The sequence below is a fragment of the Anabrus simplex genome, chromosome 1, assembly GCF_040414725.1.
Source record: "Anabrus simplex isolate iqAnaSimp1 chromosome 1, ASM4041472v1, whole genome shotgun sequence".
Classification (NCBI taxonomy): Eukaryota; Metazoa; Arthropoda; class Insecta; order Orthoptera; family Tettigoniidae; genus Anabrus; species Anabrus simplex.
This window is the reverse complement of record NC_090265.1, coordinates 1105338571-1105357689: the sequence shown is the minus strand read 5'-3', so window position 1 is coordinate 1105357689 and position 19119 is coordinate 1105338571. Positions and strand designations below refer to the sequence as shown.

At 38.2% G+C, this 19119-nt stretch overlaps 1 protein-coding gene across 1 annotated transcript in view; it reads left to right on the top strand.

Moving 5' to 3' along the window:
* Window positions 1–3668: 3668 nt before the first annotated feature.
* Ogg1 (8-oxoguanine DNA glycosylase) overlaps window positions 3669–19119 on the top strand; it is an 86363-nt gene continuing 70912 nt past the window's right edge. Inside the window, exons 1-2 of the mRNA XM_067137316.2 lie at window positions 3669–3936; window positions 13426–13908. Of these exons, the coding sequence (XP_066993417.1) occupies window positions 3866–3936; window positions 13426–13908 (554 nt within the window). The 5' untranslated portion in view covers window positions 3669–3865. The remainder of the gene's footprint in view (window positions 3937–13425; window positions 13909–19119) is intronic.

The following is a 19119-nucleotide window of genomic DNA, read 5'->3' as shown; positions in this document are numbered from 1 at the left end:
TGGTCGAATGCCCTCTAACATTTCATTTATTTTCTCTGTTGCTGTTTATTCTCTTCTTGAATATCTGTACAGATTTTGGAAAAGGATCAAACACTACCCCTGGTAAACTGTTCCATTCCTTCACACCCTTCCCAATGAATGAAAATTTACCCCAATCGCTTCTGCTAAAATTCCTTCTAATTTTATATTTGTGGTCAGTCCTGCCGATATAATTATTTTCCAACTGAAGTCTCTCACGGATATCTCCCCATGCTGCTTCTCCTGTATAGGCTCTATATAAACATATCAGTCTAGTTTTCTCCCTTCTCTTACTTAAAGTTTCCCATCCTAGTTTCTTTAAGCTTTCTGATACACTACTCTTTCTCCTGAAATCCCCTGTTACAAATCTTGCTGCTTTCCTCTGCACACTATCTATTTCTTTTATTAGGTATTCTTGGTAAGGATCCCAAACACTGTTTGCATATTCCAATAATGGACGAACCATACTTAAGTAACTTTTCTCTTTTAATTCTTTGTTGCATCCTTTAAGTAGCCTCATTATGACATGTAACGATCTGTATGCTTTCCCAACAATGTCATCCACATGACCCTTCCAGTGCAAATTACTTTCAAATCTTACACCTAAGTATTTGCACTTGTCATCTTTTGGGATAACTGCCCCATCCAAAGTATATTCAAATTCAGTTTTAAAACTCCTGTTTGTAAATGTTGTAACAGTTGATTTGCCTCCATTAACCTTCATGTTATTCTCTTCAACCCATTGTTGGATACTCTCAAGTTCCCTTTGTAATTCTGAACAATCCTCAATGGTATTTATTTCCCTATAAACAATTATGTCATCTGCATACAATCTTATTTTTGATGTTATATTGTTCCCTAAATCATTTACGTATATTAAGAAAAGTAACGGACCGATTATACTATCCTGTGCAATTCCCTTCCTGCGATACGTTAAGTCCTACTTTGACTTTCTGAACACTTGAATTTAGAAATGTTTTTACCCAAGGTGTAACCCTTGCGTCCAATCCTACTCTCTAAAATTTCTTTAATAATATTCCATGTTCCTCTCTATCAAAGGCTTTGGAAAGATCTATGGCTATGCAATCTAACTGGCCTCCTGAATCCAATTGATCTGATATGTCCTGCTGAAATCCCACCAGTTGTGCCTCACGAGAAAATTTCTTTCTAAATCCATACTGGCTCCTCATGAACCAATTTTTATCATCACATATCCCTCTGATGTACTTTGATATTAAACTCCAGAGTATTTTACAAACTATACTGGTCAGGCTGATTGGTCTGTAGTTCTCGGGTTTCCTTTTATCACCCTTTCCTTTATAAATTGGTATTATTATGGATTCCTGCCATTCCTTTGGTATTACACTATTATTTATGACATAGTCAAAGAGAAATCTTAAATAAGGCACTATGTACCACCCCATTATCTTTATCACCTCCCCAGTAATTTGATCACTTCCTGCTGCTTTTCCTTGCTGAAGCAGTTGGATTTCTCTGAAAATATCTTCATTTGTAAATGATAAGCTTCTTGTTTCTCTATGTGTCTCTCCCTCTCTACCTTCTGTTACTGTTTCCAACTCCTGGCAATCTTCTACTGAATCACTAAATTCCCTACTAAAGAGGTTTGCTTTCTCAGTATCTGTTAAATAGTGTTCACCCCCTTCTCCCACCATTGTAGGAATTTGGATTCCTTTTCCTTTTTGATTCCTGATATATGAATACAGCTTTTTCTATTTCCCTTTGTGGTCATTACGCTCTTGAAGAATGCCATTCATATAATTCTCTTTTGCTTCCTTGCCAAATATAAGAATGTTCGACACTTTCGCCGGTGCAGTGTGGGATTTTAGGCCTAACTTTGCCGCTTCTCGTAACGGATTTTGCGCGATACGTTTGACTGCTTCCTATACGGATACCTTGCGTATCGCTTACTTCCCTCAGGGCTGAAAATCTATTTTTGGTGTCAATTACAAAGTTGTCCTTATTAAACTGTATACTTTTCCTCCTAGAATCTGAAGCAACTTGACACCACGCGCTAGAATTCTCGGAGCCACCTGTGTTCTGAGTGTTTACTGGTACCGGTACTTTCGATTTTTTTCTTTTTGTTTTTTGTTTTTGCTAGTTGCTTTACGTCGCACCGACACAGATAGGTCTTATGGCGACGATGGGACAGGGAAGGGCTAGGAGTGGGAAGGAAGCGGTCGTGGCCTTAATTAAGGTACAGCCCCAGCATTTCCCTGGTGTGAAAATGGGAAACCACGGAAAACCATTTTCAGGGCTGCCGAACTTTCGATTCCAGTAAACGTACCTTTTCCTTTAAAATCTCATTCTCCGCTTTTAATGCTTGTAAATCCTGTTGCAATAAAGAGAGAATTACAAGTACATTATCATTACCTCCATCCTCCAAGTAATGAGACGCCAGCGATTCGTTGACCGTTGTAGATCTAGGTTTGTTACCGCTATTCAAATTGCTCTCGCCACAGCTAACACAAGTCCAAGTATCTTCATTTTTAGCAAAACCAGCACTACATATACACTCAAAATGGTACCAAATTAAACACTTTTCATACTGGATACCATTCTTCACTCGCTTCTTGTTTACACCACATTTATTCCCGATTATTTCGCAAGAGAACCAGGAGCTATCTTCACTTACATCCTTCGCTGACGCCATCTGACTGGAGTTGCGCTATTTCAAAATTTGCTTCTTGTATGTTTGCAAAGTCAAGTGTCCTTGTGGGGTAGAGTGCTGGTATTTTCTTTTTGCCATCTTTCCATAAAAGATTAAAGTTTGTTACTACTGGCAAATGTTTTCTAATAGCAATAGGAATGACCTGTTGGTGCGTTGGATGGATGTTTTGCATGTTCGTAAATTGTACTCCTCCCGTTATATGCTATGTATGCAAATTGATTTCGCTGGTTGATTAATTTTAAGCCTTCTTCTTCCAAATATTCCATCACACACATAGTTTTAAAATCTGGCTTGTCAATTCTACAATTCATATCAATTCATATAACTTAATTGCAACTGAGTTTGATTTCGGGGTCCATTAAGGAAAGATCTTTTAGCTCTATAGACACATACACGTTTGACATATTCGTTAAGATAATGAAGAACCAATTTTATAAGTAATGTCATTAATTCATAACTAAATGCAAAATAGTTCCTACGTATTTTTCACTTATTACTTTCAAAACAAGGAATATTAACTCCTCTGATGAGGTTGACGTCAGGAAGGGCATCCGGTCATAAAAAACCGCCACGACAAATTCATCTCACCTCATACCCGACCCCGTAGGGAAAACGGGACAAGGGTTGGACAAACAACACTTTCAAAACAAGGAATGCTATATATTAATTTGAACGAAACACAGATCGCACATAAACACAGTCATCGGTCAGTAAACAGAATACACAGTCTTGAAACATCACAATAATTAACACACGGTTTTAAGTAATTTATTTTAACGATAAATTCCGAATTAAATCACATGAGATCTCATTTAGAATCACATGTTCGGAGACAGCTGATCACCTTCTATCTACACCAGCGTCACGTAGTGTAGGAACATATCAACCAGCAGAAGTCGTCGCACTATGCATTTCTGTTCGTCCTGCTCCCACTAGAGCATTGAAACTTCGATATATCGAGAAATACGCGCGCTTTTCGCTGTTTTTAACCAAATACAGTTTTAACCTAACACGGCAGTTTTCGAACTCATCCTTTTATCTATATTTGTATTTAATTGTGAGTATGTGAAAATGTTGGTGAATTCGATATCATCATATGGTACATCAAGTAGAAGACCAGGGGCCTTCTTTCTGTCCAAATAATTATAACAGTTTAAAATGAAGAAAATACCGTGCAAGAAGTCTGAACTTAATTTGCTTTATTCCCTAACGGGAGGGCAGTGTTTCAGGTATGTATTTTCTGTTATATTATTCTTGATAGAGTGAGACAAGATTTCGTTAAAATGTAACTTGTAGGCCTATAGAGGCACCAGGATCCAGTTCACTTTCTTCATTAGGATGTTTAGGCTACATTTTGTCTGGTAGGCTATTAATGTGGAAGAGGGTGCAAATCCAGTACCAATACTCTTGTAACAGAACACCAAGGTTTCTACCTCTGAATTTATCCGTTTCAGTTCAGAACCACAATCAGTAGAGCTATGATGTGCCTTAGTTTGTATGCTACCAATAGTTCACTTATTTGAAGTTTTGATGTTGTACTATCATTCTCAGCTCATTCTCCAACTATCTTATTAACAAGCTTGGTTACAGATGTAATGGCTGCTGTGTGGTAGTGATAATTGATTTGAGAAGGCATGGATCGACAAGCCATGGGGGTTGAAACCTTCCTCCTGCCATTTTTTATAATTAGCATCAGTACTGGCTGCATCAAAACAACTTGAACAACAACAATGGCTTAGTCAATTGACCAATTTCATTCACGTTTTCAACAAATATTCTTTTCTATAGGTTGGCCTACCAGTAAGTTACTGTTATGCGCTCCACGTAAAAGGCCTCTCCCTTAATTTCCGCATTAGAAGACAAGATTTATTTTTTTTTTTTTTTTTTTTTTTTTGCTAGGGGCTTTACGTCGCACCGACACAGATAGGTCTTATGGCGACGATGGTATAGGAAAGGCCTAGGAGTTGGAAGGAAGCGGCCGTGGCCTTAATTAAGGTACAGCCCCAGCATTTGCCTGGTGTGAAAATGGGAAACCACGGAAAACCATCTTCAGGGCTGCCGGTAGTGGGATTCGAACCTACTATCTCCCGGATGCAAGCTCACAGCCGCGCGCCTCTACGCGCACGGCCAACTCGCCCAGTGACAAGATTATTGTGCTACCATCACATGTATATTACGGTAATTTGTTCTGTTGTAGAAATGCTAGTGCTACTTCACTCTGAACACTTCCCAGAAGAGGTCTGTTGAAAATAAAATAATATTGACTTTCTATTGTCCTGGAACATCTAGTTAGTGCTGCCTGTCTCAGTTACCACAATAAAATAATATGCATATGCTTCGTAGTTCCAATATCAAAACATCCTAAAATATTTAGCCATGGATTTTACTTTCTGTTGTATACCTACATTCAGGGGCGTAGCCAGGGGGGGGTTACTGGGGGTTAGAACCCCCCCCATTGCCCCCCATTGAACTTTCACAAAAATAAAATAAATAGAAACTGACAGTAAACAATAAACTTCTTTTATGTGATCAAGATAAACTCCCTGCAATCTACTGCTTGTTGAGAGTGTTTGCCACCCTACCTGTCACCACTGCAGCCAGTGAGAGATCATTTTCAACATTAAGACGCCTTAAAACCTACCTCAGAAATACAAGTGAAAGTCGACTCAACGGGTTGGCTCCCTTGAACATTCACAGAGACACAGTTGTAAAACCAACAGATGTGTTAGATTTATTTTCTAGGAAGCCTCGAAAATTAGATTTTAGACTGTAAACTGAACATACCGTTTGAGATAAAACTGCTGACCTCGATCATATTGTTCTTGTTCTGTATTTTAAAGTAAGAATTTTGTAGTGTATTGCAATCTGAATATCACATACAGTAATTCACTCTTGTATCAGTATCCTTATGACAGTCATGCATGCGCGTACCAGACACGCACAAGCACAAGCACTTTCATTATGTTATATCTTAATTTTGTAACTGTAACCCCCCCCATTGGCCGATCCTGGCTACGCTACTGCCTACATTCATGAAATAGTATTAAAGTGTGTTAACAAATCATGGGACCTCAGCTGTCTCATTGCCTCCACCCCCTCTTTCCTGTTCATCTCCCATGGTCAACTTTTATTTTATTTTACTTCTAATTCTAATTGAAGTAACTTGTTTCTGAAAGCAGAGGAGTCATTTTGCCTTTCCTAGCTCTCCTCTTTCTTTACCAAAATTTTCATTCTTGTAGGTGTCAGAACCCTTCTTCAGTATCATTATCAAGCTGGTATTGTGGTTGTTTATTCACATAAATTACTAAAATCACTTAAATAAGTTAAAAATGACTAGTTAATGTATTACTTAAAATGTTTTCCGACTCGTCAGCTGAATGGTCAGCGTACTGGCATTTGGTTCAGAGGGTTCCGGGTTCGATTCCCGGCCGGGTGGGTGATTTTAACCTTCATTGGTTAATTCCAATGGCTCAGGGGTTGGGTGTTTGTGCTGTCCCCAACATCTCTGCAACTTATACACCACACATAATGCTATCCTCCACCACAATAACACACTGTTACCTACACATGACAGATGCCGCCCATCCTCATCGGAGGGTCTGCCTTACAAGGGCTGCACTCGGCTGGAAATAGCCACACAAAATTATTATTACGTAAAATGTTTTCTTAATCTGTAGGAAAAACTCAATATCTGTACAGGAAAATTCAGCAGCTTTGGAGGATACGAAGTAAAATAGGCCTATGTTTCAGGTACCGTAGGCCTAAGTAGTGAGATAAAATCTTAGCAGATTTGGTTGCTATTAATAATACTGAGCAATTTGGCTATCCAGTACAGACCTTGTGGCTGTAGCTTGGATTCGAAAGATGGTGGGCTCAAACCACTGTTGGAATCTCTGAAAAATGGTTTTCTGTGATCATCATGCAAATGTTGGACCTGTACCTTAATTAAAACTATGGTCATGACTTCCTAATCCTATGCTTTTCTGTCACGTATTGCCACTGGTACTGTATGTGTTCGTGTGAGATTAAGACCACTAGCAAAATACTTTATCATTATAAAGATAATTGTATGGCCTCAGCTACCAGATTATTTACCTTCTGAAGAGGTGTTGCTTAGAGGAGCCTGTTTACCAAGTATGACATTATGATTTACTGCTATATAGCAGTGTCCCTCTGAATTACTGACTGCCTTAGGAGAAACCAGCATGGCAAGGTTATTTCATTTAGTGTGCAAGATGTATGAGACAGGAGAAGTCCCATCTGATTTTCGGAAGAATGTTGTTATACCTATTCCCAAGAAAGCCGGTGCTGACAGGTGTGAAAACTACCGCACCATTAGTTTAGTATCTCATGCCTGCAAAATTTTAACACGTATTATTTACAGAAGAATGGAAAAACAAGTTGAAGCTGAGTTGGGAGAAGATCAATTTGGCTTCAGAAGAAATGTAGGAACACGTGAAGCAATCCTGACTTTACGTCTGATCTTAGAGGATCGAATCAAGAAGGACAAGCCCACGTACATGGCATTCGTAGATCTAGAAAAGGCATTCGATAATGTTGATTGGACCAAGCTATTTATGATTCTGAAGATGATAGGGATCAGATACCGAGAACGAAGAATTATCTACAATCTGTATAAAAATCAGTCTGCAGTGATAAGAATCGAGGGCTTTGAAAAAGAAGCAGCAATCCAGAAAGGAGTGAGGCAAGGCTGCAGTTTGTCCCCTCTCCTTTTCAACGTTTACATAGATTAGGCAGTAAAGGAAATCAAAGAGAAATTTGGAAGGGGAATCACAGTCCAAGGAGAGGAAATCAAAACCTTGAGATTTGCCGATGATATTGTTATTTTATCTGAGACTGCAGAAGATCTCGAAGTTGCTGAATGGTATGGGTGAAGTCTTGGGTAAGGAGTACAAGATGAAAATAAATAAGTCCAAAACAAAAGTAATGGCAGGTGATGCAGGAAATATTAGATTAGGAAATGAAGTCTTAAAGGAAGTAGATGAATATTGTTACTTGGATAGTAAAATAACTAACGATGGCAGAAGTAAGGAGGACATAAAATGCAGACTAACACAAGCAAGGAAGAGCTTTCTTAAGAAAAGAAATTTGCTCACTTCAAAAATTGATATCGGAATTAAAAGAAGTTTTTGAAGACTTTTGTGTGGAGGGTGGCATTGTATGGAAGTGAAACATGGACAATATCTAGCTCAGAAAGAAAGAGAATAGAAGCTTTTGAAATGTGGTGTTACAGAAGAATGCTGAGGGTGAGATGGATAGATCGAATCAAGAATGAAGAGATACTGAATCGAATTGGTGAGAGGAGATCGATTTGGCTAAATTTGACGAGAAGAAGAGATAGAATGATAGGACACATCTTAAGACACCCAGGACTTGTTCAGTTGGTTTTTGAAGGAAGTGTAGGTGGTAAGAACGGTAGGGGTAGACCAAGGTATGAATATGACAAGCAGATTAGAGCAGATGTAAGATGCAATAGTTACGTAGAAATGAAAAGGTTAGCACAGGATAGGGTGGCATGGAGAGCTGCATCAAACCAGTCTATGGACTGATTACTCAAACAACAACATAGCAGTGTCATTGCTCCTGCTGCTATTATCATTTGTATAGTGGCCTCGTCAATTCCAGCTACTTTGCCTTGTTTCATCCTTTACATGGCCCATTCAATCTCTTCCATGGAAACCTCATTTTTCTTAATGTCTGTTGGTACTGTAATAAATCTGATACTTGGACTTCTCGCTCTTGTACAGGGGTGATTATACCGCTTTTCATGAGAGTTTAATCCTGTTGTAAACAAATAGGTGGAGCACCTTGCCTTTGCACGTGGACATAGGCGTAGTTGATTGGAGAAGCAACCGTCGCACTAACTCGACTGTATGCGAACTCAAAGAAAAGTAGTACGTCGCATTTACTTTACATTATTTGAGTTTATTACATTTAGAGAGTTTGGAAGAGTACGTATTCAAATTAAAATATGGTTTATCCTACATACCGGTATATATAAGTTTTAAAAAAATAAAATAATGATTAAATAACGAGCAATGATGGCACAAGGCATGGTGTAATACAGGAAGTCTTTTCTTAGTGGGGGATAGTTCCAAGCTATACAGCGTGGAGATAAGGTGTTGCATCTTGCAGCAGCAGTCATGTCAGTATTCATAGTGAGAGATATGGAGAAAGAGGTAGGACCATCGCATGTAATGAAGCACAAAAGAGGAAAACCGCTCAGAAGTGACCACAGGCAGTGTATTATGAATGTGTTGAATAAACTAAGTGAACAGAATCCAGGTTTAGTCGTTTAAGTTCAGATCTTCGCAGTGTTGTCGTATGTGATGCGCAGCCCTGTAGGTCCGAACACGAGATGTTGACGGGGTGGAGGTCGGTACTACACGCTCATCGAATCACAAGTCTTTCTTTGGCGGAGGCGTGTATATGCCATATTTACATCAGAATTAAACTTTCATGAAAAGACATATAGTACATTGTAAAGCAGCTCAAATTATCTTTCCCAACATTTTTTTAACCCATTCGAATAAGATCTTGCTTCCTTTTGCATCATCTTGCAGAGAATCAGTGAATTTTTACCAGCATTTATGTCTTCTTGAACCACTTTGGAGCATTCCTTCTTGCACTGCCTGTATTCTGTTGTTCTGTTTCTCAGCCACTTTTTCCTCAGGTCTTTTCTGCAGATTCTGCTTAACGGTTTTAAAGTGGGCCTATGCCCATTCTTCTTCTACCCTTCAGATGTCTTCCTAGATAACCATGAACAATTGGTCTACAGTGGTTGTAAAAACTCTTCAGAGCAATGTGGAGACAAAAGACTATTCCAGAGGAGTGGACAAATAAAGGAGTCATCACACTATTATTTAGGAAAGGAGACACAAAGCAGTGTGAATACTACAGTGGTGTGACACTGATTCATCATACAGCTAAGATCCTCAAAAGAATAAGAGAACCAGTATGGAGTCAGAAGAAGTATGTCCACATTTTAACCAATATTTACATTACACTTCAAATGATAGATAAGTATTGGAAATATGGAAAGGACATGGTAATGACTTTTGTAGATATATGAAAGGCATATGACTGTGTCCCAAGACATTTGGTATGAAAAACATTCACTGAAACACAGATTGGGAATGGAACAATGCAGACGGTAAATAGCATTAAGTATATCAAACTGTGGAAGCTGTGTCAGAACCAAAGTAGGTCAAACTGAATGGCTCAGAATTGATCCGTAACATTCCTTGGATCACCCACACCCTGAAGGCATTCATTTTCTTAATGGTATTACATTTTACAGTCCATGTTTCAGAGCTGTGCACTGAATATATATATATATATATATATCATATGACAAAGCTGTGACATGTCTCCAGGCTTCTGTCTCACAGTAGATTTCTGCAACAGCGTACAATAATATACAGTTTGTTAAATAAAGTTGGCAGCAGCTATTGTGAACTCTTAGGTGTTAGCCATATAGTTACTCCGTGACTCTAGCTCCATGTATTTCCCACCGTATCTGACAGCGGGTTGTGTAAATAGCTGGTGAATTAAATTATGGTTTCCTCCTGCGAACTTAATTTTTGATATATCCATGATGATAATGAAGAGTAACAGGTCCACACACTTCCCTGTCTTAAGCCTGCCTCAATACTGTTGTTAAAGTTCATTCACTGTTGCCTAGATCTTCCTAACATCTCTCCTTGGGTCACCGCAGTGTGCTATATGTCTTTTCACGAGAGTTTAATCCTGATGTAAACATGGTATATCCACGCCTCCGCCAAAGAAAGAGTTGTGATTCGTTGAGCGTGTAGTACCAACCTCCACCCCGTCAATGTCTCGTGTTCGGACGTACAGGGCTGCGCATCACATACGACAACAGTGCAAAGATCTGAACTTCTGAATAAACGACTAAACTTTGATTATGTTCACTTAGTTTATTGAACACATTCACGATGCACTGCCTATCTGAGCGGTTTTCCTCTTTTGTGCTTCACTACACCTCTTGCTCCATTTCTCTCGCTGTGAATACTGACACTGACTGCTCCTGTAAGATGCAACACCTTATCTCCAAGCTGTACAGCTTGGGACTTTTCCTCACTACAAGAAGACTTCCTGTATTACACCACACCTTGTGCCTTCATTTCTCATTATTTAATCACTATTTTATTAAAACAAAACCATATACATACCGGTATATATGACAACCCTATTTTAATTTGATTACGTACTCTTCCAAACACTCTAAATGTAATTTATTTATTTACAGAGTTTACGCCCACATTGGAGCACTTAAATCAGACTACAACAAATTTGTCTTCCTTTTCTTCTCCCAAAAAGTCTTGAGTCTGGTTGACCTGGCTGCCCTCTCCGCATCCGTTATAACATATTGTTTCCTCTGTACAGTGGTCAGAGGAAGCCTGATGCATTTATTCTTCAAAATACTTTTCCCGCCTCTGTTTTCTGTGGTTTGCATGGTAATATTCAACTCCTCCAAATCACTTTGAACTTCTTTAAACCAATTGTTTTTTTATTTACTATTCCAAAAGTAATTAAATAATTGTTTTAAAACTCTGTTATCACTTAGTCGAAATATATGACCAAAAAAAAGGCAATTCTTCTTTTTCTCATCGAGTCTGTGATGGACTCACTTTCCCGATAGATAACCTCATTCGGCAACAATCTCCACTGTCCATCCACCTGATGTTTCTTGTTTATGATCGTCCTGAGTATCCTTCGATCCACTCATTGTAAGCGTTCTGTTGTTGATCTAGTATTGAGTTTAAATAATGTTTCACATGCATAAGTTGCTTCTGGTTTAATAACAGAGTTATAATGCCTAAATTTAGCACTAGTCGAAAGACATTTCTTTTTGTATGTAGGCCAAGTTATCCGTTGTGCCTGCTTCAGTTTATATATTCTGCTCTCTATTGATGGTTTTTCATTGCAATTCCAAGTGAGATTTTCACCCAAATATTTAAATGTACTTACAATTTCAATTCGTTTATTATTATTTAATAATAGCTCTGAATTTAAAGTTGAAAGTAGGCATTATTTTTGTTTTATCATACGAAATTTGCAATCCAACTTCTTTCGCTATATTTGCAAGTTCTTCCAATTGAACTTTAGCCTCTTCGAAACCATTTGCCAGTATCGCAAGATCATCCACGAATGCCAAGCAATTTAGTTTGATATTTTTTCCAATTTTGACTTTTGGAGGACATACCTTAGTCCACTCTCGCATGACCTTTTCCAATACACAATTGAACAATAATGGCGAAAGTCCATCTCCCTGGCGGAGGCCTGTTGTAATTGCAAATGATTTAGATAACTCATTTCTGAATCTAATAAACTAAAATAAAATAAAATTAATGCGACGTACTACTTTTATTCGAACTTACATACAGTTGAGTGAGTGCGACGGTTGCTTCTCCAATCAACTAGGTCCATGTCCATGTACATAGGCAAGGTGCTCCACCTATTTGTTTACATCAGGATTAAACTCTCGTGAAAAGCGGTATAGAAAGTCTTTGGACACATGGCCATCATATGGAGAGAAAATCAAAATTATTTTTCTTCTTCCTACATTTTATCTCTTTTTCATAAAATTCAGCAAACATTCAACACCCCTAAAAATTTAACGCACATTTTTTAAAATACTTTTAGCAATAACTGGTTGATTTCTACCTGGTACACCTGCTTGTATAACAAAATTCAGAAAACTGACTCAAACCATTTTCAAGTTATTTATTTTGTTATACAGTATATGTATGGCTTTTTTTTAAGCATGCCTTAACTTACAAAAACTACCTTAAATTGGGAATGGGTATAGCTAGAGACCTCTGGTTTTCACTAATGGGTGGCATTTCTGCTGTACTTTCAGCTCTAATGCCAAAATATATATGTTAGCACAATGTTTAATGCCTGTAGATGATTATCTGCTTTTGACAGGTGTCCTTAAACTTTTTGCCAGCACTGTAGGTCGTTCCAACTTTAAAGAAGGAGAGTTCTAGGAAGCCCTAGTTTACAGTTTGTGGACCAATTTATGAACAGCATAAAGCAATGAGGCATGAACTGGAATATGATGATAGGTGAAGAATAGTGAAAAGATAATACAGCTGCATCAGAATAAAGATGATGATGATGAGGTGCTCTCTCTCTCTCACTCTATGAACAGACTTTCTCTATAATGCAAGATCACATTATCAAAAATTCCTTCCTAAGTGAAATGTTATCAATAGCCACAATACTTTCATGGTACTGTCGCAGGAGTCATATTTTGATGGTGACTGCATCCCTGGCAGAAAATGCTCCTGTGAGATAATTTGTTTACATTTATTAAGTGTAGTAAAGCCTGTGTGTACATATGCAAATATTATGTGATGGAAAGATGGAATTTGGTTTTCAAGATGATTTATTTGACTTTGTAAAGAATTAAATATGGTTGTTAAAAATTCCCCTACAACAAAAAAGTGCTTCATTGGACAGAAAAACTTCATGTTTTGATTAAAAGTATGATATAGGCCGAATATTAATTTAGTTTGCATCTACTTGTCAATTTTTATGGGATAGGCCCTACTGTTGATAATTTTTAAAATTTACTTTCTGTATGTGGATCCAAATTCAATCTTGTGTTCAAATGATGTATAAATGAAGCTGAATCTAGTAAATAAACATTGGTTTTCCTTTTATTACAGATGGCACAAAACTGATGAAGAGAAATGGACTGGTATATTTGCTCATAGGGTTTGGACACTCTCTCAGGATGCCAATTTTTTATATTATGAAGTGTTTGGAAGTTCCGTTAGTGATAGCCACACTGTTAATACCAGTGAGGAAGAAAAGAAAACAAGAAAGACTGAAAGAAGAAGAAAGGGCTGCTCTGCTGCCAAGTCAGTCAAGTTGTCTTCTGCAGGAGAAACTATTACAGGAAAAGACCAACAGGAAAACCACATCAACACACTTATGTTTAGTGAAAGTGATGCAGAAAATGTTAGGTTACTTAGGAACTATTTCAGACTGGATGATCTTTCACTTGAAGACTACTACAAAGTATGGTCCCAGAATGATCCACACTTCCAAGAGGCTGCAGTAAAGTTCCAAGGAGTAAGAATTCTCGCCCAGGATCCAGTGGAGAATCTCTTCTCATTCATTTGTTCAAGTAATAACAACATCTCCAGGTATAATACAAATTTAATGTCCCTTTTTTCTTTTTCTTCCTATTCTTCAGTTTTGTACCCTTCTTCATATTCTAAAAGTCCTAGTCCTTCATTGATCCTATTCTGTAGGAATAATTCAGTTTAAAAAAAATGATTTATGATTTAATACAAATATGTCATCATTTCACCACCTGACAATGAAACAGTGTCTGAAATGGTTAGTGGAGTAAATAATAATAAAACTTGTGACTGGTAACAGTTTTTACTATGTATTAAAGAATGAATTCACAGTCTCTGGCCTATATAAAAACATGGTTATGTTTAAGATCATAAAATATTTACTTTAGGCCTACTTGATAACTTGGGATGTTCTTGAGGTCTATATTCAACTGCAAGCCTCAGTTATTCTGATTGTACATAATTGAGAATTGGAACTGAGGAGAAAAATATGTTAGAGAATTCAATTTGGCTGGGAAAAGTTGAGCCAGCCCCGAGGTCTGCATCTTACCCAGAGGCCCCACGTTCGATTCCCAGGCAGATCAGGGATTGTAAGGACTGGTTTTGAGGTCCACTCTAACATACATAATTGCAGTTGAGGAGCAATCTGATGGTGAAATGTTGGCCCCGCGCTGAACACGCATCACCTTGCAATCTACAGGTCTTCAGGCTGAGCAGCAGTCGCTTGGTAGACTTAAGGCCCATCAGGGCTTTAGCATTTTTAATTATTATTTTTTTAAAGGGGGAGTTGACATAAAAGTAACCTCTTAATTGTGGCAGTCATGATTAACATTACTTGAAAACTCTAGTTTTCTTGAGGTCTATGTTTGACTCTTGGTCTCAGGTATTCGGGTTGTCCATAATTGACAATTGGGACTGGGACTGAGGTAAAGGAAATGTTAGGGAATTTGATTTAGATAAGAAAAGTTGAACGTAGTAGTAGCCTCATTAGTATGGCAATCGTGATTATTACTCACACACTCTTTAGTGATGGACAGCACACCCTAGTGCTGAATCGGTCGACCTCGGCAATCTTCGAGATTCGTATTGGCAACCTTTGAAACACAAACTATGAATCGCTTATGCATTGCTGTGCGACATCTGGCGTACACTTGACATACCAGTACTGTTGTTGTTTACACAGCAAAGCCAAACTGTAGAATTCCTGCTAGGACCAAGATTCGCATCGAGAAATGTTACATAATGTGTATGTGTTGGCTTAAGATGATAAAGGTTTAGAAAATTCATATCTATCGATCATATTATCAATTCAGTTCAGATTTCATTTCCATTCAGTTGGCAGTATTACCAGAACTGGGAGAGCTCTCTCCTTACTCCTCACCCCCGTACACAAATCCACCACTAAAAAGTGTGCGAGTAATACTTTTCACACCAAAGGAAAAGGATTGTTGCATGTAATGAACATCAATTTTTACATCCATATTGACATAATACTTTTTTTTTTTTGCTATGGGCTTTACGTCGCACCGACACAGATAGGTCTTATGGCGACGATGGGATAGGAAAGGCCTAGGAGTTGGAAGGAAGCGGCCGTGGCCTTAATTAAGGTACAGCCCCAGCATTCGCCTGGTGTGAAAATGGGAAACCACGGAAAACCATTTTCAGGGCTGCCGATAGTGGGATTCGAACCTACTATCTCCCAGATGCAAGCTCACAGCCGCGCGCCTCTACAAGCACGGCCAACTCGCCCGGTGACATAATACTCAAGTCAAAATTGAGAAGAGTGCACTCTTTTCAGTACCAGAATATTGTATTTTCTTAAAAGAAATACACTTCCAATTAATCTGAATGTTTCGACCCTTGTTTCGGACATCTTTAGATTGGAGAAGATGCAAAGGTATTCAAAAATACATAGCATACCATCTAAAATAAATTCCAAACTTAATGGAACACTGCATATTTATAACACTATTGTCTTCTTTGTAATTATTATTATTATTATTATTTATTTTCCTTAAATTGTACATGTACAATTTAGGGGTGGTAAAACCAGGAAAGACCGGGCGAGTTGGCCGTGCGCATAGAGGCGCGCGGCTGTGAGCTTGCATCCGGGAGATAGTAGGTTCGAATCCCACTATCGGCAGCCCTGAAAATGGTTTTCCGTGGTTTCCCATTTTCACACCAGGCAAATGCTGGGGCTGTACCTTAATTAAGGCCACGGCCGCTTCCTTCCAACTCCTAGGCCTTTCCTATCCCATCGTCGCCATAAGACCTTTCTGTGTCGGTGCGACATAAAGCCCATAGCACAAAAAAAAAAAAAAACCAGGAAAGGACAAAGAGTAATTCCCAGTTTTACGGGAATGAAAGATAAAGGATCAGCAGTCAACAACATTTATTATAATCTTTAGGGAAAAAACAACAATAAATAATTTGAATAATTTGATCAATGATAAAATTTGAAATTCAAGTAACGTACACCTGGCCTTGAGCCGAACTGACCACCGGCTGTGCACATAATAGTGAATATAAATTGAAACTGACAAAATTCAGGATATCTGAAATTTACATTAATGTGGAAGGCTGGCACAAGCCAAACCAGTATTGAAATTTAAGAGTAATAAATGAATATTCAAAAACATCAAATGACAAAGCTAAATAGGAAAAAAAAAAAAAAAAAAAAAAAAAAAAAAAAAAAAAAAAAAAGAGTTGCTTTAACAATAGATTGAAAATTACTGGAAATTTAACAACGAACTTGAGGCAGACTTGCAGCATTAAATTCTCCACCAGGGAGATAAAATTAAAAATAATGAAAACATTAAGCTTCCAGATTAATAGTCCAACACTGCAGTGTAAAAGACAAATCCTTTTAGGCAAACCAGTTCAGTAGAAAATGTCATCTTCAAGATCAGACATGCTGACAAACGTAGATTTAAAATGTTCATAAAAGTAAAGCAGAATGCTAACTCCAGGCTGGCATTAATGAAATTTAATAAAATAGAATTGCTGAACAGGCCAGCTGGTGCGGAGTAGAAGGTACTCGGCTTGACATACTTTCATTTATACAAGAGGGCAAGCCCTTGTCAACGGCCCCAAGCAGGGCGAAGAGAATACATGTCGTGAGAAATGCTGCTTCTAAACACGTGGCGAGGCTAACAGGCTGAATGCGTAGTCCACATGGACGTTGCTGAGAATTGGCAATTCTAGTGAGCTGCCCGAAGCAAATGTAAGGAGCCGAGTCCTCAAGTCGAGTCCTGGTGCGGAGTCCAGAGAACATGTTAAGTGGCAGTCCTTAAGAAGCACTGCAGAAGATTCCAGATTCAACAAAAAGTAGTGCTGCAAGACTAACAGTAATAATTACTAAAAAAAGTACATGAGAAACCTTATCATAAAATACAAAATAATGAAAAAAGAGAAGTCCAGAAAGAATATTCATAATTTCCACACAATTAATAATATAATAAAGGCAAGGGAAAAAAACAGAAATAACCAATGAAAAAATAGAAAGACGCGGAAGAATACATTCTCGGTACCGGAAGGAGAAAAGTTACCGGTGACGCAAGCTGTCATGTGAAGGTAATGTGACCAATCAACAGGCGACCTAAAAATGACGTAAGTTAGCGAAGCGAGAGGAAGAAAATAAGCAAACAGTGTTCGTATGACCTGTGACATGATTGCACGCCAAGGGGAACTTGTTATAATTCAACGAAAAATAACTAGACATAATTAAAGGTAAGCGCAACATCAAACTTAAATTCAAACAAGTAGAAAAAGTACCGAAAATAGTGAGAATTACCAATAAATCATACGTTCATGGGCGCATGAACCTAGGGGTGGTAGATGGGGAATGGGCAAGCCCCACATACACGGAAGTGCCTCCATCTCCACATGTGTACATAAACTCTACTGAATATTTACATACAAACTTATGTAGACAATTTTAAATTTACATATTTACACTACAAACGCTGTACCCTTAGAATAATAATTATCTTGATTTATCCTGAAAATATTAAGAGTAAGGATACCCAGCCATTTATACTCTCACTCAGACCCCTGTATACACACTCATTCACAACCACTCCCACACACGCATGCATACACATTCGCCCACATACACCTGTACTAGCACCCATCCTTCTTGCAATTCTAATTTATACAAGTTATATACATCGCATATGGGTATCTATTTACATATACATTTTCTTTACTTCGCGGAGGAAGTGAGGAAGAGGAAGTAGCTTTACCTCAGATGGTATAAGGTTCCAGATACGAGCAGCCCTTGAGTAAAACCCATTTAAATATGAGGTTGTTCTAGCGAAGGGAGGGACAAGAGTAACTCCTTGGCCTCTTTTAACAGAGCGGTAATTGAGCTGCAGGCAGTGGAAAGGGGATAGGTGTGTGTTATCTGTCAGGGATTTCCTAAGGAAGGCTACATCTATTTGTGTACATAACGAGTTCACTGGTGGCAATGACCTGGCTGTGTTTAAGGGGATGTGTTTGTTAATTAAACGTTCTGCTCGTCGCTGGATACCTTCTAGTTTCCTCATATTTTCCGTTGTAGTTGGATGCCAGGAAGGAAGGCCATATAATAGTATGGGCCGCACAATTCTCGCATTTTATGTCTTGTACATTTAGATTAGTTAAAAAGTGTATTTCTTTTAAACAGATAATACAGTATTCTAGTATTGAAAAGGGTGTGTGTGTTCATATTGAGTGAGGGCATATGACTCTGGTGATTTGTCCATCAGATGGGGACATTAAACCTTGAGCAGCCCCCTTGGTGTTTTTCGACAAGAGTAGACCATGTGCCAACACTGGGTTTCACCCTCTCCCTACCTTATCCTCATTATCTCACATCCAAATATGCAGGTCGCCCTTGGGCGCTGGAAAGACCTGCTCCAGATGAGCCGAACATGCCCTCAGACACTCCCGGCACTAAAAGCTGTATGATAAATTAAGAAACATGATTTGGACACTCTGTACTAGAAAACCAGACTGGAAAATGTGAAAACTGTAAGAAAATTTCTTCAACATATTCCTAATATTGATAAATTTTGCCCTATGAAACAGAAAATTGGAGAGTAAACATGTTCTTATAATTTATTGACCGTGTCAAAATAAAATCCTGCTTCTCTTTCTGGGCTGTAAATACCTACTACTCCTTCTTACAGATAGTTATTTTTGGTCTTTGTCCATAGCTGAACATACAGTTTGCATGTTGATATCTGAACATAGGCAGTTATTCTCTTTTTGGTTTTACAAGAGCATGCATAA